Source organism: Molothrus aeneus, chromosome Z, assembly GCF_037042795.1.
Source record: "Molothrus aeneus isolate 106 chromosome Z, BPBGC_Maene_1.0, whole genome shotgun sequence".
NCBI classification, from domain to species: Eukaryota; Metazoa; Chordata; class Aves; order Passeriformes; family Icteridae; genus Molothrus; species Molothrus aeneus.
The window spans coordinates 9,510,170-9,534,781 of record NC_089680.1 but is presented as its reverse complement, the minus strand read 5'-3'; the positions used below and the strand labels follow the sequence as shown (position 1 = coordinate 9,534,781).

The 24,612-nt window shown below is 44.4% G+C and overlaps 1 protein-coding gene across 1 annotated transcript in view; it reads left to right on the top strand.

Annotated features, from left to right (window-relative positions):
* The window catches only part of PDZD2 (PDZ domain containing 2), a 137,589-nt gene that overhangs the window by 48,138 nt on the left and 64,839 nt on the right, over nucleotides 1-24,612 (top strand). Inside the window, exon 2 of the mRNA XM_066569531.1 lies at nucleotides 21,183-21,585. Coding sequence (XP_066425628.1) covers nucleotides 21,183-21,585 — 403 coding nt within the window. The remainder of the gene's footprint in view (nucleotides 1-21,182; nucleotides 21,586-24,612) is intronic.

Sequence of the window (24,612 nt, the reverse complement as noted above, 5' to 3'; positions counted from 1 at the left end):
TATTTTGTTGGTTATCTTTCCTGTCACTGCATTTTGGACCCTCACATTTTGTGTAAAAAGATCTCTCCTTCTATCTTTGTTGAGGCTTGAAGGTATTTTTTGCAGATAGAGGAGAGGTCAGGCTGCCTCTGGGAGGTTGCTAGGCATGGGGGAGTCATGCCTGGGGTGGAGAAAATGAGATGGAGAATATGGAAACACAGATCTGTTTGATGAATGAGGGGAAATACCTTCCTTCTTTCCATATTCCCTTGGTGCTGCCTTAAGCCATTAGGTCAGGAAAGGATTCAAATGTTCATTTCAGACTCTTGATGTGCTGTCAAGTTAGCCCAAGTAGACAGGCCACTCAGGTACGTAAGATGTGTAAACCCAGATTTGTTTCCTTGCTCTTTTTGTGTGATTTACCAAGGATTACTTGTATTATTTACCTAACTTTCTAAAGATCAGTGGTATTGCAGCATCTGAAGATTTTTCACTGTAGTGCTCTATGGGGTCTCTGAGTTGCCTGTGTTTGACTTGGATCAAAGCGTGAAGCAGTGTCACAGGCTTCAGTACTCCCTGGTAAGGGCCAGTGTATTTAGTCATGGCAAGTGTAAAACATCTCCATTTTGTGATTAAATTTCTTTTCTGTTCATGGTAGTATATTAAAATATCACCTTCATGATAACAGCTTCTTTCCAGAGGATGTCTGCATCAACTAGAAGGGTAATGGCTGTAATATTAATTGTTAGAGAAATAATTTTTTTTTCACTTATTAGCAGAAATGAGTTAAATGAGGTAAAGCTGGGTCACACTACTGCACAGCATGTTAAGGCCATGCTATAACCCTTGGCTAAAACACACATATCCACATTTGGTTTTAAAATGCAAAACTAGAAGTTGAATGCCTTTCTAATTGCCAATGCTAATTGAATTACTGGGGCATTGTGAAAACCTGTGGAAAGACTACATGGAAAGAAAGCAGCTTGGCTCAAGGACCTAAGCTGACTGGCATTGCTGTGGGTTGGTGTTTCTGGAGAGGCTGGAGTTGCCAAAAGTATGCAGACGCTGTGCTAAACATGGCTAAGGGGCCAGGTTAGCACGGGAGTCCTTCCTGGCTGACAGAAACAGGGATATGCAGGATGCTCCTTGAGCTAATGTGGGCCAGGTGATGGAGAAGGCTGCTAAAATCCTTGAGGCTACAGAAATGGTCAGGTCCATCCCTGCCTTCCTAGTGATGGCAAGGAAACAGAAACGTTGACCCAAGCAAACTGAGCCCTCAGTTTGCTTCACACCAGGGATCACTGCTGTACAGCTGGCTGTGGTTCTCTCTCTTTGTATTTGGCTTTTAAAATTCAAATGCTTTGGCCAGAAGTGTTATAGCACAAGTCTGTGTCTCAGAGGACATTAGTCTGTAGAGACACTTGGCAGGACCACAGAATATCTGGATGTGGAGTAACTTGCTTTTTCATTTTGTAAACCCTTATGTAAACACATTGTTTGGATCACTGGGAGTTGATTGTTTAACTTTTCTCTCTACAGTTTGAAAAGTAACAACAACAAAAAAAAAGGCCCAAAAGGAAAAAGAAACAAAACACTACTTATTTTCCTGGTGTGCCCATGTAACACTTTCCAAATGTAAAAGCCTCTTAGGATATGGAAAAGCAGCAACACTATTTATACTGCCTTTATGAAAAGACTGATCAAAGGAGCGCAACTGTGCTTGGCTTTATTTAGCATTGACGACTGCATTAAGGTCAGGGTGCTTATTATTTTATTGAATTCAAAAGTTGTGGGCTCTGCAAAGCATAAAGCAGGCTGAGGCTCTGATGTGTGCTCGATTTATATCGTATTATGTGCTGTGCTATCACAACATGTTTTGTGCTCTGATGGCTGCATTTCTTTGACTTGTCAGTCATTTGGAGAGTGTACCTTGTGTTTGGGGCTCGTCTGTCTCACTCTCTCCCTCTCTCTCTTTTTAAAAATTTTTTCTCTTAAACCTTGCTGAAGGGTATTGAGAATTAGGAAGGTTTGACCTTGCTGGGAGCACATGAGTTTTCCTCCATGGGAGAGAGCTAATCCCAGCTGCGTTCAGCTGAGCAGCCAATACTCTCAGTGCACAGGTGCAGGGGGGTTAAAAGGCATGCATGTGCCCTGACTCATCCTGCCCAGCTGCTGTGGTCAAGCAGCTTTCTTGGCTGCTAGCAAGGCTCTGAAGAGATCTGTGGAGTAAAAATAGGCATACAGAAAAGCCTGAAGACATGAGATGAAGGCAGTTTCTGCTGATTTCCCATACAGATATGATACCTTGTACCAAAATGTCTTCATGTGTTGTAGAAATACAGGACAGAGTGTGGGGTTAGTGCCCTTCTTCCTGGGGTTAGGGAAGAGTGCTCAAATAGATAATAAAAAGGGTTAATATTAACAGGGTGGTGTGCCAACTGACTGCACAGCTGATTAAAGCTTTACGAGGTGGATCAGATTAGATCCCAGACCAGAAATCTCACTAAAAAGCTTTGCATAGCTTTCTATGGGAGCTATTGTCAGTTCTTCTGCATACAGGGTAGTGACACAGCTTTTGTTCTGTCCTGTGGACGGTGGCTGTGAGCAGGCAACATGGTCCAGCTCTGAGTATTGCTGGCGTGGGACGGCGGCCTTTTGACATGGCATAGTTCAGCATTTTATTGTTGAGATTTCTCCTTTGTAACTGCTGGTCACATTGGTGGTGAAAGCAGTGCAGCATTTAATGCAGACAAAAGCAATTCTTATGTGCTAGGCAAGTTTGAAATTGTCAGGTTTTCCCACGTTCTCTGGACTTCAGAGTTTGGCTGTGATTAGTGGCCTTCCACTCCTCCTACAGTAGCCCCATTTCTCACTTTATGTATCAGTTACTGTTTTTATTACCTTTATTTAGTTACTGGGGGGGGGGGGTCTATCTCCTTTTTTTGCTTTCCTTTAATTGCCTTTTCCCTAGTTGTAGTTTGACTTTACCACCTGCTTGGCAGTAAAGATGATGTGTGACCCTGAAAATGGAAGGTGAATCATTCTTTCCTAGTCTGCTCTTGTACCACAGGCACGTTGAGGCAGCAGTGGCCATGGTGGGTCCTTGTTGGCTGCCTGGTAGAGCTCTCCTGCTGTTGGATTTGGTGAGGGCATAGCCCAGCTGACCCACAGCCTACCTACACTAGCCCTGGTCAGATGAGCTGCAGGTGCTTAAGAGCTTCTCATTTTCCAAACACTGAAGACTTTGGTGTTCGGACTTAAACTGGCAGCTACTCCAGTAACACACTTCACATAGCATGTGGGACCTGGGAGTTTTCCCCTTGATCACTTGGAAGGAGGGCTGGCAGTCAGGACCCTGGCAGAGCTGCAGATGTCCCTGTGTTTTTTCTGTCCATCTTTGCATCTGTGCATCTCTGCACGTGTTCGAGACCAGAGCTGTTCACAGGGCTCTACTCACACCTTGCCTGCCCTCCTGTGAGAAGATTAAAGGTCAGCCCTGGGTGCTGGGAGCTGCGGGTCTGCTGCTGGTGCTCCTCTCATGGACAGAAGACGGAGCTGAGTTTCCGGATGCAGGGTGTGTGGTCCTGGCTGCTACAGGGTGGAGCACATCCAAAAGATGGGCTTGCCCTCAGTGTCTGTAGAGGGGAGATTCACAGCAAGTGCCTGTAGAGCTCTAGTCTTGCAGCTGTATCCTTGCACAGCTTTGGTGTTAGAGATTAATGCACTGTCAATGCTGTGAGGTCGTGATTTGATTTAATTTATTTCACATTGAACTCATTAACTGCTCTCTGTCATGCATATTTTTGACCAGCAGTGAGCAAACTGTGATGTGGGTGCCAAGGATGTGTTAGCAGACATTGAATAGTGTGTAAAAGGGTATGATGGGGTGGGTGGGGAGACACTTGCCAGCTCCTGACTTCCACTAAGTTTCCACTGCAGGCTTCACTGCTCATCTGGGGATGAAATGCAGGATCTGGCACTCGAGTCTGCAGGGGTGCTTGACCCATCTTGGAGGTGTCATGATATAAAGCAAGTGTTCAGCTGCAGTCATAATTTCCTTAGGTTAAGAAGCTCCATTTTGAATTCTTTGTGACAGGATCTGTAAAGGTACAGAAGAAATTAATAAACTGAATAAATCAATAGGTCAGTAAATCTAATAGGGATTTAAGGTCTGCCCTCCCTTCAGTGAATTTGAGTAATGATGATTATATATATAAGTTTAAACTGCCAAGTTTGGACTTGAATCCAGACTACTACTTCAAGCCTTATGTCCTGGCTTTTAGCTTCTGGTCCAGATCCAATACATTAGGATTAATATATGTATATTGGCAAGTGCAAGTAGACCTTAAAATATGGCAGCAATTGGTGTGCTCTGTTCACAGCTCTGTTTCATATATATGCATCAAGGTCTTGATTTTCAGATAAAACTGAATAAACTGGAGGAGGTGACAGGCTTTTATGTACAGCAAATGGCTTTTGTGACCCATTTTGGAGAGAGCTGGAAGTTTTACACTGGCGGCTGCTGGGCAATACTGGCCTCCTATCCAAAGAACTGACTTAGGAAGGTACAGAAGGAAGATAAGTGGAATGTACTAAGTAAGTTGAAAAATGAAAGTTAAATGGCACAAAATATGTAAGTGAGTTCAGTGTGATAGCTCTTTTCTTTATAGAACTTCAACTATTAAGTAAGTCTGTTGCTTTGCTGAAGGCAAGTCTCTCTAGGTGGTAAATTGTCCTCAGTCCCTCCAAGGTTTAGATCTTTTTTTATGAAAGCAATCCCTCTTGCAAACTGAATTTTGCCTGTGGCAACTCCTCTAAGGCATCAACTTCAAGCCTGGTCCAAAGCTAATTAAATCAAAGAGTATTGATCAAATAGTTGGCCTCATGCTTTGGCTTTGCCTTCTCCTTGCTTGAGCAAGGAGCTGCCTCAAAACCCTGACATCCACTGATGTATTTAGAGCTAGGGAGGGAAAGAAGAATTTGTGCCTCTTTTCCCTTGCAGAAAAAAGTGAAAATGCTGGGGGGATTGAGGAGAAAAACATTTGGAGAGGGGGGATAACCTCTAAACTGGGAGGTAGGCTGGGATTTTCAGGGCCAGGGGCATGTGGAGAGCTGACAGCATCTTCCTCTGCTGTTAGCCAGCACATTTCCATAGAGTCCTTGCCAAAAACTTACCCAAAGTGAGGGACTTTAGTCATAGCCACTACAAGAAGGGCTTTGTGAGTACAGTACTGGCCCTTGTCCCCTCTTGCTTTCTGTGTCACAGGCAGCTTAGGCCAGCTCTGGTTTTGGGAACATGTAGTGTCTTATATGAAAAATGCAGTAACGGCTGTAGCAGGGTGATTCTCCCTGGTCAAATGAAACAGGAGTTTGCAAACAGCATGATGAAAAGACAGAGGTAGTACTGGCTCAGTGCCTTCAAGGTAGTCAAGAGCTTTCTGTTTACCTGCATGGAATATGTGTGTTTTATGTATGTACAAGAAAAGTGAAAAATCCAGTAGAATACGTCAGATTTAATCAAACTTTTGGAGTTTGCTAATCATTTTGATAACTGTAATGGTTAGGATAAACATTTTGTTCTACTTTAAAATATCCTATAACTTTAATAATATCTATATCATTGTCCTGCATTTAATGCCAAGCTTTATGTCCTGTAGTATTTTAGATTTAACATGTATGGTGTTAATCATCCAGACCCCAGACTTTGAGCTGGCACTTGAGCTGCTGGTAACCAAATCGATTGCCCAGCACACTGCAGAATTTTTGTGTGGCTATGTATTTCTGTATTTGATCAGTGTGAGAGCACATATCCCAGACAAAGAAAAATTGTTCATGGGAGAACAACTGCCACAATATTTCAGAGTAACGGCTGAAGCAGCCTTATTTTAAGATTTTACATATAACAGATGAAGTTGTTAATAGCATCTTGGCATCAAGACAGCACCAAGGAAAAAGGAGATAATCAACAGGTGCCCATCCTTTGGTTTTGGTATTTTCCTGTTTTTGTTTTTAATACCTCGTTCCTTATGTGTAATGGGGGTGGTGCCATAATTGTCATGGAAACAGGGCACAATGGCGATTAAAATGGATGTGGATCTTTTGTTTCTAGGACCATGTGGTTGCTGAAGTGTCTCTTGTACTCTGTGGCAATTTGCTGAAATTACCTGATGTATGTGACTTCCAGGAACACAGCCAATGGAGATCATGTGTTTTGTTGCTTCTCATCTGAGTAAACACCAACAAATGGGACCCACAAATCACCTTTATCATTGATCACAGAGGCCTTGGGGAAGTGGTGGTGGTGTTGGATATTTCTATCTTCAAAGAAGCTGGTGTTACACTGAATTGCTGGTAGGGAGGAGGTGGACCCAAAACCTCCTTGCTGCAGAAAGTTGGTATTAAGTGAGAAGAACGTGGAAGCTGGAAGTCCCTGGGGCAGTTGTTGCTGTGCTGGGTGTCAGGGCGCTAAGGGCTCCTGTCCTGGCTGGCAGGAAGGAGAGTCTTGTGCCTCCTGAGGAATGGGGATGGGTCTCTAAAACAAGACACTGTGGTCGTATTGCCAAAGCTTTTTGAAAGGCTGTGAAGGAGCAGCCGTGGCTCTGAGCCATTACTGTGCTCTCGGAAGGAAATCCTGGTCGTGCGGGGCAGGTGGCAAAATGCCAACTGACTTTTGGGGAGGGTAAGGGTTTGCCAGGGTTTTACTGCTAGAGATGGGCGTGGGTGAGGACAGAGGGCAGCCTTAGGGCTGCTGTAGGGTTGCAGTGAAAATATCACTGTATTGAAGTGCCCATGGCAGAGTTACTTGGCATAGACATGTACAGTCTCTGCTTTGCATTTGGGCTGTCTTAATGCCCTTCTGTGTTGCTAAAGCAGCAGAAATGTCCTGCTACAAGGATGTGATCCAGTCCCCTTCTTGTCCAACAAAGAAATTCTTGTTGCTAAACAAAAGGCTTTCTTAAGAAATATATAGATGCCCAGAGTTTGAATTTATGCTTTTCTCTGTGGGTTGAGTCATTGCACTGGTTTTTAATAGAGCCCCTCTGGATTTATGTGGCTGCTGCTCAGATTAAACTCTGATCTGGTGTGTGAAATAAGATTCAGTAGTTGTTGTGCTCTGCTACTGTCTGGACACTTGCAGAGAATTGCTGGTTAAAGTCTGCTTCTGGCTTTTTCTGTGCAGATAGCAGTTACTAAATACATTTTGGAGCATCCTCTTTTCAGGTGACACTGGCTGTCTGCATGTGTTGCTACTTGAGGGTTTTTTTAAGCAAACATCCAATACCTGCTGGCTTGTTGGTTGTATTTTGTTTAATTGAATTCAGTCTTATGTGAGAACATGCTGACAAGTCCAATCAATACAGTCAGTGAAAGTGTAGGAAGAGGAGGGGAAGGAAATCAGCTATGTGGCATGTTATAAACTAATAATGAAGTTGTTGTGATGATTTGTAATGGTAATTTTTGCTTCCCCTGTCAGAACTTGCTGCTTTTTTTCCCCTCCCCGTAGTTGCTGCCAGGTTCTGCCCCGAAATTCAGAATTACGATTTGTCACACCTTTGGAGCAAGCAGTGTCGATTCCCTTGGGGAGGGGAAGTGAGCTGGAAGAGCTGGTGGAAGAGCTGGGTGCTTTGGGTGGCGCCGCGAGTGGAGGAGGAGCAGGAGAGGAGGGGGGATTGGGGTTGTAGGGAGTGCCGGTGGTGCTGAGCCCTCGGATGCATCCCTGCTGGTCTCTGCTGTAAGTAAACCTGCATGTAAAGCAGATAAATGGAAGTCAGAAAAAAGGGAAATTTCTTTTCCTATGATGCTGTTGCCTTTGACTTGCTTTACTTTTTTGATTTTTTTTTTTTAAGAAGCAAAGGCTTATCTGCCAAGTAAACCCGCTCTTTAAGAAGCAGGGATGGGCAAGAACTCTTGGAATTAAAATTTGTGAGCCTTGCAGTCTACTTCTCTGCCCTTTGCATATCTTGTGGGGATTTGTAAACTTTGTTTTGCTTGACAGCCTGTCTGCATCGATGAGGGAGGGTTTGCCTCTGGCTAGTGTGCCCTTTGCATTAAATTAAGCAATCCCCACTTCTCTGTCCTGTGAAAGTTGAACTGGAACAGCTGTACAGCTCATCTGTAGTACAGCAACTATTTTTTTTTACTCTCCCTCTTTACTTTTTTTACTGCAGCTTTGTCTTCTCTTGTGTGTCTGTCTTCCATCCCCTCGTGCTGTCACTGTTGAATATTCAAACTCTTGAATCTGCACATGGGCTAAAAATCATTATTGCTTTGAACTTACAAATGAATTAAGTGAATTCCCACATCCACCGCAGGAAAGGAAAATATTCAGTTTGAAATATAATTTGAAGCCTATAGGAAAATGCATCTGATGAAGTTTGTGCTAATTCTATAGCTTCAGTACCAAAGCGCCAGCTCTGTTATCATCAAGAGTATTGAGTGCAAGCTCTGTATTTTCATAGTAACTCAGTATGGCTAATTAGTTTGAAGGCTCTTTGAAGAAGCCGATGTATTGACTAAATAAGCTCTTATTTTTCAAAGCAACTAAAGGCATTCTTAATTTACAGGGCAGATAGTTGTAAAACTGCCTTCAGTTTGCATACCAGGAGCCAGTTGAAGCTGAGTGTGCTCGGATTCAGGCTTACTCCTGTGCTGTCTGCCAGGGTTGGTGTCACTGTGCTCCAGGGAGGTTTCTGGGTCTTTGGCACAGTAGCACAGCATGAATGTGTGCCACTGGGCTGGATGTGCCCAGGAGGGGGATGTCAGGTAATGACTGCCTCCGCATCATTGAAATCAGGGGCAGTGTTACCAGTCTGTTCCCTGTTTGCAGGCAGGTTGAATCCAATAATGAAGAGCAGCTTTGAGTTTCTAACCAGATGACATGGCTAATCCTAGGCATGTATAAAGCGGCCGTAGTTATTAGGAGATTTGTGGCTTTGAAAGTTCGGATTCCCTTAGTGCAGTTTGTTAATGGCAAGGATTTGCAGTAAGTGAATAATAGATGAAAGTCATCAAAAGGCTTACAGGGGATTTCTTGTGACGTGGTGCTGGTCTGTCTCATGCCAGAGCTGCAGATTTCTGGGTGGATTGTAAAATCTAAAAAAAGAAAAAAAAAAAAAAGGGAAAGAAAGGGAAAAGAAAAAAAGGAGGCCAGTCATTCTTGTTTTGTGTCACTTTGGATGATCAAGTTGATGGCGTGATGCATTGGGAAGTACAGCCACAGTGCAGAGTGTTGTATGCTTAATTCCCTTGGCTCTGACTTTTCCATGGGCCAGCAATGCCCCAACAGCAAAACAGACCCGTTATAGCCTCAGGGTCTGGCAGCTGGAGGGGAAGGGATGCCCCTGGCCATCTTCCCTTCTGCACTGTGCAAGGTGAGCAGGACTGGTGCTGCACCTCCTCACCATCTGGCAGAGCTCTTCACTGGGCTCCCAGGAGTATTTCTGACTCTAATGCCTCTGGTACCACAGCACCAAGCATTTCCTACAAGCCAGGAGGTGCTCAGACCCCACCACAGTGGGGTCTGCAGCTCTGGGTGATGCCTCTCCTATGGGACTGTCCCCCCTGCTTAGGCAGGAGCATGTCCCAGTGCTTGTGACAGGGACTTTGCTCAGCTGGGGTGGTGTGCAGCGATGCCTGCCCTTACCTGCTTCTGTGGTCATAGATTTTGTCCTTAGTCACTGGGCTGGTGCACCTGCAGACACCTTTTGGATCAGCCCCTGCTCAGAGCTCAGGTTGGGGCTGCAGGCAGCTCCTCTTGAGTCCATGAGGAGCACAAATCAATGAACAACTCTCTCTGTTGTCATGGTTTGATAGAGGTGTGAGGCAGAAAAAAGTTGGGCAGAAAAGCTGTGGGGTGGTATCCTGACATGGGATGAAGTGTGAGAGCTTTCTATCTCCCATTTGTTTTAATTAAAAAATACATTTAACTCTGCTGTCATGTTCCAAGTTGAATTGCACCTGTGTTGTATTTGGCAGCATCTAATGAAGCTACAACTTCGGGCAAATCCTGATGAGTTTTGGCTGCAGAAGCAGCTGGGGAAGATTGATTTGATGCTGGGAAAAGCCAGTTATGTGGATAGCTGCAGAAAGCAGAGTCCTATCCACCCTCCTGACTGTTGAAATAATCTTCACTTCCAGGGGTGTTGGTGAGGACTGTCTCAAGGCAGTTTCTGTGATTTTAGTTTGCATCGTGGCCTGCCAGAGGGATGCTTGTGTGTTTTGTAGCTGGAAGTGTGGTTACAACAGCCTGCAAGATCTGTATTAAATCCAGAAACTCCACTGTGTGCAAAGCATTTGTTGGGAGGTTGAAGTCATCTGCAGGCTCTAATCCATGGGCCCTCCAAGGAGGGCATGTCTGGCTTGTTCATGTTGCAAAACCAAGTGAAAGTTGGGAAATGTTTATGGCTACTGCCATGTGTGTTCCTTAATTTTTGTCCCTTTTGGCTTCGTTCAAACTCACTGTGGTAAAAACAGAAAGTGAGGAATGTAATTAGCAGCTTGTTTATGTGAGGATCCATGGAAAGAGGCAAACTCCCTACAGGCAGATAGGCACATGTATATCTGGCATTGTTCAATTCCTGCCTTGCAGACTGTTTTGCAGAGACCTGCTGTAGTTCCCAAAATTTACTTGAGCATTTGATTTTGGGGATGTGCAGTGTCGGTGGAGGTTTCATCCTGGGGGCAATTGTCACCTGAGCAGGTGTGACCTCTGGGTCAGTGACAGCCTCAGCAACTTGGTAGATGCTGCTCTTTTGTTGGTGATCTGCTTCCGGATGGGAATCACGAGCGTCCATTGGTGAAGTGCCTGAATGCAAGCAGTGCACTTGCCTGGGCATAAGTAACCTCAGCCCCATCACTGGGCAGCTCGCTGGGAAATATTTGTTCTCATGGGGAATTGTAAAACTGAATGAGTGTCAGCATGGTTTGCTTGTTTTAGAAAGGGCGAGTCCTTTATTCTGACCAAACAGCAGGAATATCAAAGATGTGTTTAGGCAGTGGGAGAGGGAAAGGGTTTGGTGTGACTGACGGAAACTGTTGAGCAAGAGATGGTGCTTTGTGCAGGGTTTATTATGGTTGGAAACCTGTCCCAGCACGCAGGGGAAGCACGGTTCAGCAAGCCCATAGTCAGAGCCGAAAGCAGTTCATCCCCAGAATTTACTGTGCGTGCAGCCGGTCCCCACTGCAGAGAGCAAAACAGTGAGGTTAAATAGCTAAATAAACCTCCTGTCCCTGCAGGCAATGGCTCTCAAAAGGCAAAATTATTGTTTGCAAGAGTGGGCGCAAGTGAAAGGAAATGCTGACAGGCTGGGAGGGCTGAGTCTGGGCAGCCTGTAAGCATTGTGGCCGTGGGTGACGGCATTGCTGGGCATGTTGAGAGTCTCTCCACTTGTGGAAAATTCACTCCTTTTCTTCCTTGGGCCTAACTGAATTGAAATCACAAAAAGTAATGTATGTATGGGTACATTTGTATGAGTTCAGGCTCTTTCCCACCTCTTAAGGTTTCTTGCAGTATTGTCAGATCATACTTTCCAACTTTTCCCCTGCTCTGATGGAGTGTTCGGTTTTCCATTTTGCTGTTAGTGAAGAGCTGTATTTCTCATCTCAAATACACATTTCTTAGCTTTGTGGTCAAATTGCAAGATCTGGGGATGTTGAATAACAGGAAAGAGGAAGCAGTTGATTTAAGTAGCTACCATTTTCAGTATTAGGAAGAATCCTGGAAAATGCTCAAAGCCAAGCAGTCTTCTGAAGGCGAGTAGCCCTTGCTGCTAGAATTGGCCCCCTCAAATAAATCTGAGAGCTGTGAATTTGTTCCTTCCCTATCTGCCCCCCAGCAGTTGCAGGGTTATTTGAAGCCTGGCTTCTCTCTGTTAATAGGGCTCCTCTCAGGAGTTCAAGTGAGCCTGCAATAGCGTTGGAAATAAGTCTCTTCTAACCCAGCATACTGCTTCCTGCTGTAAAGTAGACTTGATTAAATTTTCTGGCTCTCATTTTCATTGCTTGCAGACATCCAAACCTTCACTTCTTAGTGGAAAGAGGTACATTGGGAATTACAACTAATGTTAAAACCTAAATAATGTGATTTGCCAAAACAGTGTTGCAGAGATTGTTATTTTGTTTTATTTCATGTTTTTTTTTATTTCTCCTCTCATTTGAGATACCATTGTAAAATTTTGCTGCTGAAATAAAAGGTATTTCAGTGAGATGTGTTTGTTCTCTTACCTTTTGGGCATTTGTGATAATTTCTGCATGAGGAAAAATAGGCAAAGGGGTGATCTCACCTCCCATAAACAGCCTGTACCTGCCACTAGCACTCCCTGTGATGCTGTAGCAGCACTGGTTGGGGGCAGATTCAGACCCCATGGTCTTGCAGCCCTCCCACCAGCAAGCTTGGCATCAGGGAGTTGTCAAAATCACACATGGAAATTTTTGTGGCATCCTCCCTGGCAGCTCTGTCTGTGCAAAATTCCTGGATTATGGTAAAGAATATCGTCTGTGCTGAACTCATTCAGTTTTGAGTACAAACCATTTCTCTCCGGTTAAATCTATTCCTGGCTGTCACTGCTTCCTGGTGTGATTTGAAACTGGGGGCAGAATTAGATAAAAGATTTGCAGGGAGGAAGAGGGAAGGATGTGAGCTGGATGCTTAGAAAGCGGTTGTTTTAGAGGGATGATCCTAAAATAGCATGGAGGAAAGGCAGGAAGCCCTGGAAACAGGGTGGCGAGGTGTAAACACAGTGACAAGATTTGAGAATTCAGGGTGAAGTGGCAGCAACATCACACACTGGAGGTACTTTGTACATGGGTCACACATGGATGGCTTTTGACCCTCTTCCTTCTTCCTTCGTGTGAGGCATGTATGCTTTCCAGCTGGGTGGTTTATTTTGGTCACTTAACTCAGGCACATGGTGTGATTCTTGGGATTGTGTCCTGTGCGGGACCAGGAATTGCGCTCAAGGATCCATGTTGGATCCTTTCCAACTCAAAAAGTTGGAAATTTCCAGCTCAGAGTGTTCTATGATTCTGCTCCATGTTTTGCAAATGGGCTTGTTTGGGCTTTCCAGTATGGAGTGAGTCTTATACCTTGGTAGGAACAATATGTCATGCAGGAAAGAGGAGATCGACCTCTGGGCTTCCAGAGAAAGGGAATTTGATGCCTTCTTCGGTAAAAGCATAGAAGAGGTGTAAAACTCAGCCTGCCTCTTAAGTGCTCAGTGAAACATCAGTTGTACAGGGGGCCATTGGAAACTGGGAGGAGTTGCACAGGACAATGTTTGGAGCTTCCAGGATCTTGTTTTCTAAAGGAAGTCATTGTGGTGGGAGAGACTGTACCTGATCAGCAGTAACACATCATAGGTCACTCAGTAAACACAGGTGATAATGCCCACGTGAAACTTGGTATCATTTTGGCCTGTTACAGCCAAGGTTTTTGTAATTTTTAAATTGATAACTAGCCGCTTTAAATTGCTTAGTATATTATAACTGGAAGTTATATTTGTGAATGTGGCTGCATATCCAGCAGAATGTGTGTTGGCAGCAGAGCTATGAGCTAACAAATTGGAGCCAGGATGGTTTTTGGATTAGCCCACTTCTGTTTGTACACTCTGCCACTAACCAAGAAACAAAAAGAATTTGGCTCCTTAACACCCATTAGTCTGTCTCTAGGACCCAAACCCAAAAAGCACCATGTGTTTCTGTCTACTGTGACTTGTAAATGCAGATGTGGAAGTTGCATGTTCACTAAGATCAGGATCTCTGTAATGCTTGAGTCCAAAATCTCAGCAGTTGGAATGCAGCATCACTGCTCTGCTCTGCTAGCACAGCCATACATCAGCAAATCACAAAGGATTTTATGATGCCTGCAGCTGCAAAATATGCTAGATTTGAGGTGTCTGTCAGAGCTTTGGGGGATCCTCAGGTGTGGAGAATTTATAAAGCTCCTCAAGTCATCCTGTTCAGTTTTTTGTTCTGGGAGAAGAGAGGGATCAGTGTGGCCATTCACATAATTTTTCCACGTGCAGTGTAATCTGGGGGTCCCTGCTCTGCTTGTTGGTCTCCTGAAGCCCTGCATATGCTTTTGAAGCATTTCATCAATGTTCAGGCCAGAAGTATGCGAGTTTTGTGCGGTGCCAGCATAATTGAAATGGTCTTCGCTCCCCCACCTGTGGTGGGGATGTGATTCAGCTGGGCTTCCTTGTGTGTGGAGAGAGTGGCTGTCCTTTGGGTTTTAGAAATGGGAGGTGTGAATGCCGTGCAGCCAAAGCCAGACACTGCTCCTGTCTGAAAGGTGTGTGCAACTCCCTTGCCCTGGGCTGCGGCCACACGTCTCAGCCCTGTGTAGGTGAGGGCTGTTGGTGGGAGTGGAAGTGTGGTCCTCTGCCACTGCCATTCTTCTCCTTTCCCTGCCTCTGTGCTCCTGGGACGAGATGAGGGTGTCGTCTGTGTTTAAAATCCTCATCTTGAGGACTGAGTTTTTAAAAGTTTGCTGTGGTTGGGTTATTTTCAAGCTGGATTGTTTCCCTCCTTGGGTTCATTTGTACTGTTGCCCACATGACTGTGCCAGCACCTGAGCAGGCAGGATATGGGGTGGGAGGAAAGCTGTAGTACTATTTGGTGTAGGCTGATCCCAGATATAAGTTGATTGTGAAACTGCAGTATTTAAATCCAGTGGCTTCACCACCTCAGACCTTACAGTAACTCTGTGGAATGCCATGTTGTTGGCCCTATCTTTCCATGGAAAGACTTGCCTGGGCTGCTGTCAGGGATGTAGAGTACAGGAAGAGGAAAGGAATTCAGTCTTCCCAAATTCAAAGCCACATCATTGCGTTGATACCAGGTGGAGTGAGGTGTCTCACCAGAATTTATCTTGGTTCTGTGTCACAATTCCATCTTCCAGAAAAAGCTGTAGACAGACACGGAGTCCATGGAAGTACAGCAGCAATCCTCCCTCCACTCCCTTTCCACCATTCCTCAAAGTTCGGGATTTCAGAGTGAGCAAGGAGGGCGTGCCTAAGGCCTCCTGCCAGCCTTATTAAATATACCTTGAAATTTATATTCCAAAGTTGTTTGTTCTTCAAAATTGTGCTAAATCTAGTTGCATTACGTGCTATAATTTTAATTGTGAAAAACATGCCATAGACACACTGGATTCAGTTTTGTTTTTCAGAAAGCTGCCAATTAGGCTATCCTGAGAAAAACACAGTGTGCCACAGAGAGCCATGGCTGCTGTGAGACTTAAGGCTGTTGCTGCTTAACCTTAGCCACAAGCTGAGGGTTGAGGGTTGCTCATCCTGAAAAGGGAGATGGGAGCACCTTCTGTGTTCTCTGTGCTGTTTGAATGCTCCCCCTGGGTGTGATTAGTAGCTGAGCTCCATGGCTGACTTCTCCTTTGCCCTTTCTGCCTTTCCTCAAGTTTATTAAGGGAGGCAGAGAACATTGTGTCCCTTGTTTGTGCCATTGCCTGCAGAGCCTGGGGCAGGAAAGGGCTTGCTGGTGATGAGATATTGGATCAAGCTCATTCCTGGTGTGCTTCAGCTCTGTGCCCAAGACTATGTTGAAGTAACAGCCAGGTTTGCCAACACTGTTGCTTTCTGCTAAAATAAATTATGGCTGGAGAGCTTAATCCTCCAAGGAGGTCCATGAGAGGGCTGGTCATCAGGTGTCCTTGCAGCTCTCAGGAAGTGGAACCTCTTGCAAGCTTGGATATGTAGCAAGGTTTGCCCTGGTCTTTGTAGGTTGGTGTTCCCTTTTGCCTGCAGACATTAAGACAAGCCTGACTCTTGGCTGAAGACGTGGCAATCTGTGGAAAATTCCCATTGGTGCTTGCCAAAATCAGTCCTTAGTGGGACGGATGTTCTTGCACAGTGACAGCAGGGAGGTGAGGGTTTCATCAGGATCATCAGTCACTATCTGTTAGTCATTAATTTGCCTTACCTGAAAAGCAAGTTTGCTCCTTTGCAGACATCATGGAGAAATGTTAAGTTTAGCTTTTAAAATCCCCCTTGGGTCTGGAGGTTTCAGTTCTGCGAGGATCTGCACTGCCCTTCATCTTTCCAGCCTGAAGAAGATTGAGTTTCAAGACATTTTACCACGCCAAAGTCCTTCAGAGAAGAGCATAAAAATGGTCTGTCTGTCCTGCAAAGGACATTATAGGTCTCGGGAGGGCTAGGCAGGGGCTCTGAAAGTGGTCGTCTTGACTGAGGTTTCTGCTCAGTTTCTGCCTCAGTTTCTGTCTTGGTGAGCTGCATGATGGGGTGGCTGGCAAGATGTCAGTGATACTCTGTGTGTATCATTTCCAAAGCACTTTCTGATCTATCAGGATGAAGGTTTCTGGAGAAATGCTAAATAGTGTTATTAGTGTAAAATAAACATACTTCAATATTTCTGACCCTAAAGTGGATCCAGATGCTTTCTTATGGCTGCTGGATCTGCTTTGATTTTTCCATGGCTCAGTGTGGTTGTCTGTATTTGTTAAAGCGAGATAGGATGTGACAGAGAGCTTGTCACAGCATGCTCTTGTCAAGTCAGAAAACCTTTATATTTATACATGCACACACTCGAATATATATATATATATATTTTATATATATATATATATATATATATATATATATAAAAGGACAAAATTACTGTCTTAGTTGAAGACACTATTTCCGAGTCTGACACTTCACATGTGTGCCAGGGAGGTTGGAATAAACTCAGTGAGTTTATCAGTTTTTATGATCACAGCAGTCAGTTCAGCTGTGTAGGGGAGAAATGGGATTTGCCTGAATAACTCAAAATAGTCTCCCAAGGAAGTGAATGTGTGTCTCTGTCTTTATAGCTCTGATACAAAAAGGGTATTAAATGTCCCTTGATACCAGCTACAGGTTGCATTTTCCAGCCTGTGGTTAAGCTTTGCGAGAGGTAACTTTCCAGCTCTGTTTCAAGTCTAAACCAATTTTTTTCTGGTTTTAAGGATTATTAACATTTTCATGGTTTCTCTACTAGAGAGAAGAACTAGTCTTCCCCACTGCTTAAGGGTTACATCTTATATGGGTTGGGGTTTTACCGGCGCTGGTGCCATGGTGAGATCAAAGCAGCTGGAGCAGCTGGGTGGTCCTTCCTTCTGAGCATGCCAGTGGGAAATGTTTCCAAGCCAATATTTCAGTGATTTTTTTTTAGATCCTGTTTGTGGAGATGATGCTGCAGTGTCTGAGGGGACTCCCAGCTCTGCTGGGGAGATTTGACACTACCTTGCAAAGAGTGGAAAATACAGAAAGTGTGGATGGGTGTTCTGCTGGCAATATGTTTTGGTTTGGTAACTGATTCTGACAGATGTATGGTCAGCTAGTAAAATCTCTTGCATCTCCTCTTCTGGTTTGGTAACTGATTCTGACAGATGTATGGTCAGCTAGTAAAATCTCTTCTTAAAATCAGTGATAATAGGATTTGTTATATGTTGTGATTTGGTGGCAGCTCAAGGTTTCTTAGCTGGTGTATGAGATCCAAAGCTTTCACCAAAGCCTCTGCAAACCAACGTGAGAACAGAGAATCTCATTTTCCAATAAATTTATATAAATCAAAGCTGAATTAGGGATGCTTTTTGTCCACGCACCTTCTCCATCCAAGCTGAGGTCTATGTTCAAACTCAGTGACAACTGGGAAGTTGCTGTTGATTCCCCACATCTGTGTTGAGAGCTGTTGTGTATACTCATCAGCTCTGATCCTGCCCTGCCGGAGACACTCTTGGTGTATTGATTGCAAAAATCTCTGCAAGTGCTCTACAGGGACCAAATCTAAAAAAAAAAAAAAAAAAAAAGGCTTTTCTGCATTGTGCATTGCACACTTCAAACCCCTTGAGAAGGGGGATTTGAGGTACTTTCCATATTTTTGCAGTTTTCTGCTGTCCAGAGACTGTATAATTACATTTTATTGAGTGTGTCCCACTATCCCCTTCTGGCATGGGATGCTCCTGGATTGATAGAAAACAATTTAAAATATGAAGGTTCTCACTCATTTAATACAACCTTACCTGTTCCTTGCACAGTGTTGAGTGCTTGCTGTGCTTCCCTTGTGGTTTATTTTTTTGCTTTTTACTTAAACAGGAAAGAAATGGTGAAGGAAAAGGAATCCAGCCAAGTAGCTGGCATGTACTTAGCAGAAATTGCAGGTGGATCAGGCTCCTTGGTTATCATCCCCACCTTGGAAGGGCAATACAATAAAATGACCACAATTTCTTAGTATATTATTTTCGACCTGTCTCCTGTCTTGTGTTATGAGTTTAGTGTTCTATCAGTGCTAGTTTTCCTGGTGTTTGGTTTGAAAGAAACTCTTGAGATAATGGTGCCACTTACTGCATCCCTGCTCCCAGCAGGACTTAGCCTGTCTGGAAATACCTGACATGATCCAGTGTATGCAGTGACTTGGTGCCATGCAAAGGTAACTGCTCACTGACCCAGAGAACACTTTTTTGTGTGTGTGTGGAGACTTACTGTATTCTTTGAACTGCTGAGAAGTACTCAAGACATAAGCCCATGAGTTACTACAGGCTGCATGCATGGAACATGCAGGCCATCTCAACATGTGGAGTAAATCAACACAGCTCTGCTGACTTCAGTGCAGCTGCATCTATAACCACTTGCTGTAACCCTGCTCCAGACTGGAGGGATGATTGTGTATGAAGAGTGGATAGGAAAAAAACCCTCCCTTTTTTCTTACATCTTTACACTTTATGAACAGAATAAATGGGCCATGAGTGGAGGTGAAATAGTAAATTATTTTTGCCTCTTTAGAATTACTTTATTTGGACATATGTGAAGTTCCCTCTTGTTTGTCGTACTTCCTAAATCAAGTGGTTGATATGCATGTACTTGGTTGCTGGCATTAAAAAATACATCAGTAATTAGTTCAGAGATTGGTGTTTCAGAAAGCGCCATATACATGCACCTGCACAGAAACAAATCAGGCAGAGTTGACACTGCATAAAGACAGGGTGGGCAGCACCCACATAAGGCACACGACTATGGGAAGAGGAGCTGCTTTCCTGTTTCCATGTGCCAAGAGAAGCAGTGCTATCAGGCTTATGTGTGATGGATCAGAGTGCACTGGTATTGCTGCAAGCAAAAGTCATGAATTTTAATCAACTTTACTGGCTGCCTTGAAATTTGAGTTGAAAGATAAATGTGAAAAACAGGCAGCCCATATTGTTTCTGGAACAGAATTGCCCCTTTTCAGTTGATTAAAAGAATTCTTCTTTTAACTTGATAATCAGAAATAATTCCATGTTAGCTAAGGATTTTTTTTCTATGCTAACCCTTCAGGTCCTGCCTGCTTCACGTGTCTCCCAGAGCCAAGTGTCACCTTGTGGCCACCCAGACAGTTGACCTTTGCTGCAGAGACTTCCCAACTGGCAGGGCTTGTTGGCTGTCTGCTTTCAGCCATTTGGAAAAATATGGGTTTAGGGCTTTATTTAAATATTCTTTATGTCTGGGGAAAGGGAGGAAAAAAAGGATTGCCTGGTGAAAACTGAAAGGACTGTCCAGGGAGTTGAAGTTCAATTTGTATTCATTGGGAACTTTGGCACAGCAAGCATACTTGTCCTTCCATCTGTGGCTCCAGGGCTGCTTTTAAGGTTATTTAGTTGTGGTATTCATTTAAACATCAGTCTTCCTAATTAAATATAAGTGATTTGAATGCCGGTGTTGTCTGTGGGGGACATTGTAGCTTTGCAAAGAAGTAGAGTGAAAATACCAGTCCTTGTCCCTGGACTACACACCCATCATATTACTTCCAGCCACTGCCAGGCTGGTCTGGCTTACTTGAAGTAGTTGAGGGTACTTTCCTCACTCCTTTGCTTCAGGGGTTATCATAGCTGCTTTTCCTGTTTTGCCATTAAGTCACCTCTGTGCAGGATTAAGTTTGAAGGATTTATTTTATGGCCAAACAACTTTTAAGAAAGGGAAACAGAAAATTAGCCTACAAGCAGCAGGGAGGGAAAAAACTTGGTGGCAGACTCCTGAGTGGTTCCTCCTCTGTCTGCTGTGCTATTTTCTCTTATGATCTGCGGTTCAACTCCACACCTAGTTTCTCATGTCCTCTAAAAGCTGTAGGTTCAGCAACTAGTCTGTATTAGTAAAGAGTTCATTTCATTGCAGCTGCAGCACAGGCTTATTTAATGCTGTGGGAAATTCATGCTACCTTCACTAGTGAGAAAGGCAATATAGTTTTGGGGCCTAAATTAGTGTGAAAGGGCACATACAAACCTGCTACATACAAATTCCAGCTTGTTTGTACTCTCAGTTGGTTACACCCTTGGCTCAGAACCCAAATATTTGAAGAATTTGGGTTGAGGTATATCCTTTTCTAAAAGAAGCATGAAGTTGGATTCCCCTTTTGCATCAGTGGGTGCAGTTTCTGTAAGGTCACAGAGGGTTTGTTTGAAGCAGAAATGTTAATTCCTCCAAGGCATGTCCCAAGACTTTGGGAGGGGAAGTGATGCTTTGCTCTGGTAGGAGAACCTGGGGGCTGCTCCTTGCACAACTGAGATGACTTGGCCCCTGTTTTGATTAGAATATGCTTTTATGAAGGAAAGCCACCTGATTTCCACATCTCTATAAAGCATCTGGGATGCCTTGTAGTGCTGTGCCTTGCTGTACTGGGGCCATTGGTGCTGTGCCTGCTTACCCTAGTGGCTGATTTTTTTTATTGTCCCAATGGCCTTCAAAGCATGTACATATGCTGAAGCAGAAGATTAGTTTCATTAAGGAAGCTCATTTCAGATGCAGATGCTCTATGGGCTTCTGCACAAATAAATTCTGCCTGATTTTCAATTTTTTTTTAGAAAATATTTATTTTAATACTCTGCTGGGAACATTCTCTGCTCTCCTTTCCTTACTTCACCTTTACATGTTGCTGCGCTGTAGATACGGAGGTCAGGGCGTGTGAACTAGTGGCATTTATCAGCTGTCATGTTATGCTGTGGTGGGATCAGCCTGGGTGGCTGGTAGGACTGTTAATTATTCCCAGTATTTTCTTCTGATACTGAGGAAAGAGTATTTGCCAATTCCTTGCGTTATCCTAACCTGTCCATACACCAGGTAATCAGCTGGCTGAGACAGTGCATGAACATCACGGGGTGCAGTGAGTTGGGATGTTGGGGTGGGATGTGGGCACTGCAGGGTGAGCGGTCCGCGGTTCCTTCTCACACATCCCTTTCCTTGCAGTTACCTGGCCGAGCAGTGCTGGAATGGCGGCTTTGTCTACCTGATCATGTTGCGCCGCATCAAGCGCAAAGCGCCTCTGCCTCCCTCCAACGGCAACAACAGCAACAGCTGCGACCCCAAAGCCAAGCCCAGCCCTGAGCCTGGAGACAGAGCTGCTCAAAATGGGAAAAGGACGAGGAAGTTTGGGGTCATCACCAGGACACCGGGCAGCAAGGACAGCAAGGAGAAGCTGGGCTCGGAGCACGGGAACGGGCACTGCACCCCGATGGAGGTGGAGGTTGCTCAGCCAGAGACCTCCGAAGCAGAGAGCAATGGGGAGGAGCAGCACCAGGGCACTGGGGCGCCGTACCGGGGCCGGCTGTCGGATGATGGCATGCCAGACATTGGGGACCAGGCTGCCCAGGTATGTTTGATTTGATTCTTCTAGAGGAGAAAGCAGCAGGTGTGCAAGCAAATTGGGTTGATTTCTCAAGCAATTCTCTGGTTTCAATGCTCTGACCTTGGGCTGAGCCTGTAGGTGACAAGACAAGCTGTCAGGGCACCCAGCTGTGGGATGGCATCTAAAACAGGGGAGCTGGAGGATTGGAGAGTTAAATAGTAATTGTTGGAAACCTCTGTCATACTCCATCTCTGATGGCGGGTAGGTCCTTTAATCTCTTGACCTGTCAGGGTTGGCCTCAGGATTTTTTGTTGAGACAACTGATGACCCTATAACACTGGAGCAGGAGATGTCAGTAGAAGATGGTAATTTTTGTCCTTTGGAGCTTCATGTTTAGCTCTGCCTGGACTTAATGTCACCTTACAATTCATGTTAACATTGGCATTGAAGCTTCCCTTTTTGATGCACCAGACCACATTGCATGTATTTGTGATATGAAACTTGTTTGGCCAGTGTCTGGGAACCACATGAAAGTAATTGTGGATTTTGCTCAGAGTTGATGAGATAGACAATTTGTTAATGTTTGGGACGACAGTGGGATCGGGGCTTTCATTGCTTCTCTCTTTGTCCTAATGGAGATCTTGGGTTGCCTGTCTGGAATTGCAGCATTGCTGGATGGAGTAAAATAACCCAAGCCTTGATCAGGTTTCAGTATGCATCTATCACCAGAAGCGCTGTCTGCCAATCTTTCCAGAGGCACTGATAGTATAAACAGATGAAGGCTGCTTTGCTGGGCTTGGGGCTGGCTGCAGCAGCTGGTTTTGGTTTTAAGACTTCAAAGCTGGTAACAAAGCACTGTGAGTGGACATCTCATCACTAAATTCTGTTGAGAAAAGCAGGGAATTAAACGTACCCTCTGAATTAGTGCTCCTCAGCACTACTCCAGGGTAGTGGTGATCGTGGTTGTAAAGTTACAGTAATTTAATTTAAAGTACTTTGTAGGAGCTAAAAGCAATTTAAAAAACCTCTGGTTTTAAAAGAAGTGTAATTGCAAAAGCTTGCTCTTTGCATCAGTGAGACATGCTGGATTCTATGGTGCCACAGAAAGGGTAGGGTGTTTGTGTGTGTCTTCTTGCAAGCCTCATAACTGTAGTCATTCTGAAAGAAAACATTAAAAGCTTGAAAATAAATAAATGAATCATTTGGCATTTTGAAAGTTCTGGTCCATATAAAGGCTTCTTGAATCTGTTCTGAAGATGTCTAAACACATGTTGTAAATGAAATTGATCAGACTTTTTTTTGAAACGGAAAGCCAAAAATATATGTGTAAAAAAAGAGAAACTCTTGATCCAGAGCCATCTCGTGCTAGTGCTACCTTGATTTTTGAATCATTTTGGTCTGAGGAGTAAATTCTTAAATTCAGAACATATATGAATCAATGTGAGCAATAAATAATTTTTTAATGCAAAGCACATACAGGATGGCTTTGTGAAATGTAAAAACATAGCTGAGGCACTGGAAAAATTCAAGAGCTGTAATCTGTTCAGTTGTGGTCTAGTGTCATTTAGTAAAATTGCTTCTCTTTTTTTTTTTTATTTCCTTCCCCCCTAATATTTTGCTTGGAAATATGACCTCCGTCTGTGTCAGTACTAATTACATTTTCCTGACATTTGAATGAGGAGAAATGTGAATATCTGGAGCCTGAATAGCATGCCTAGCTCATCCTTTGCTTTTTAATGACAAGGGGGGCTTATAGAGGCCCATCACTTACAACATCTGTGGGGTAGCTGCTATCAGAGTAATGAGTGGCCTAATTAAGTTTCTTAAGTATTGAATAGGGGCAGTGAATAAAATTTTTAAAATTATTTGTTTCCTGTTAAAATAAAGAAAAAAGGTGAGGAGTGAATACACTTGGGAGCCTCAGATCTCACTTCCAGCTCCATTTTCAAAGCATGACCTGGTACTCAGGCATGTGAGATCCAGTTGTGTCAGGACCCTTTTGAAAACAGCATCCAGGATGTCCTGTCAGAAGTTGCAGCCTCCTTCCAGGCTTCAAAGCACAAGCCAAACCTCCCGTAGCCTCAGGATGAGTTATCTCCTCCCGAGCAGGGACAGGGTGCATTGGCAGGGCACCCTTTCCGTGGGGAAAGCAGCTCCATCCCTGCTGCCTGCCCCATGCTCACCATCTCCTCCACATGTTGGTTAATTGAATGTCCACAGCTGTCAGCCCTGTGCCCCTGGGGAGCTATTTGGGTCGGAGGAGACCCAGCCTGCGGCAGACTAGATGGCTGCAGGTGGGAGGAAAGGCTTTGAAAAGCCATTCAGGGACCAGCATGGACGTGGGAGGACCTCCCTGGTCCTCCTCTCCACTGCTCTTTTCCCACCCCAGGAGGCAGATTGGACCTTTACTGAAACGTGGAATCCAGGAAAATTCCTTTTTTTTCCTCTCCGTAGGAAATGAGGAAGTTGTAATGAAGTTATAACCGAAATAGGGGAGAAGAGGTTGGGTTGATCTGCATGTCTTCAGCCACTGCTGTGCTGATCCCAGTGGCTAGCTCATGGCCAGTGCCTAGGGGATGTTGGGGATGTTGTGCTGGGAGAGCCTTTGAGGCATCTACGCTCCATTTCAATGCCTTTTGCTTTCAGGGTGCTTCTCCCACAAGCATGGGGTTGTTCTGCCATTTTGTCTCCCATTTTCTCTGTGCATGCTGCTCATAACAGCAATGCTGGATCATGAGGCGACAGGCGAGATGAATACTGTTTGTCGAGTGAACCTGCCAGGAGATTCCTGTGTTACTGGTTTGTGTGCATGTGCCAGTCCCCTTATTCAGGCTTGCTTTCATCTCTCAGATCTTGATCTGTCTCTCCTTGCACTTGGCATTGCTATCACTGTGTATAAACAAATCTGCTAGGCTGTCTGCTGGTATGTAACCCTCAGTAAATATTGTACCTGTCAATTAGTAGGCAGCATTTAATGTTTACAGGTGGTTAAGTTATGCTGCAATGTTTTTAGGATGAACCTAAATGACTTTTAAAAATGTGGGGATTCAA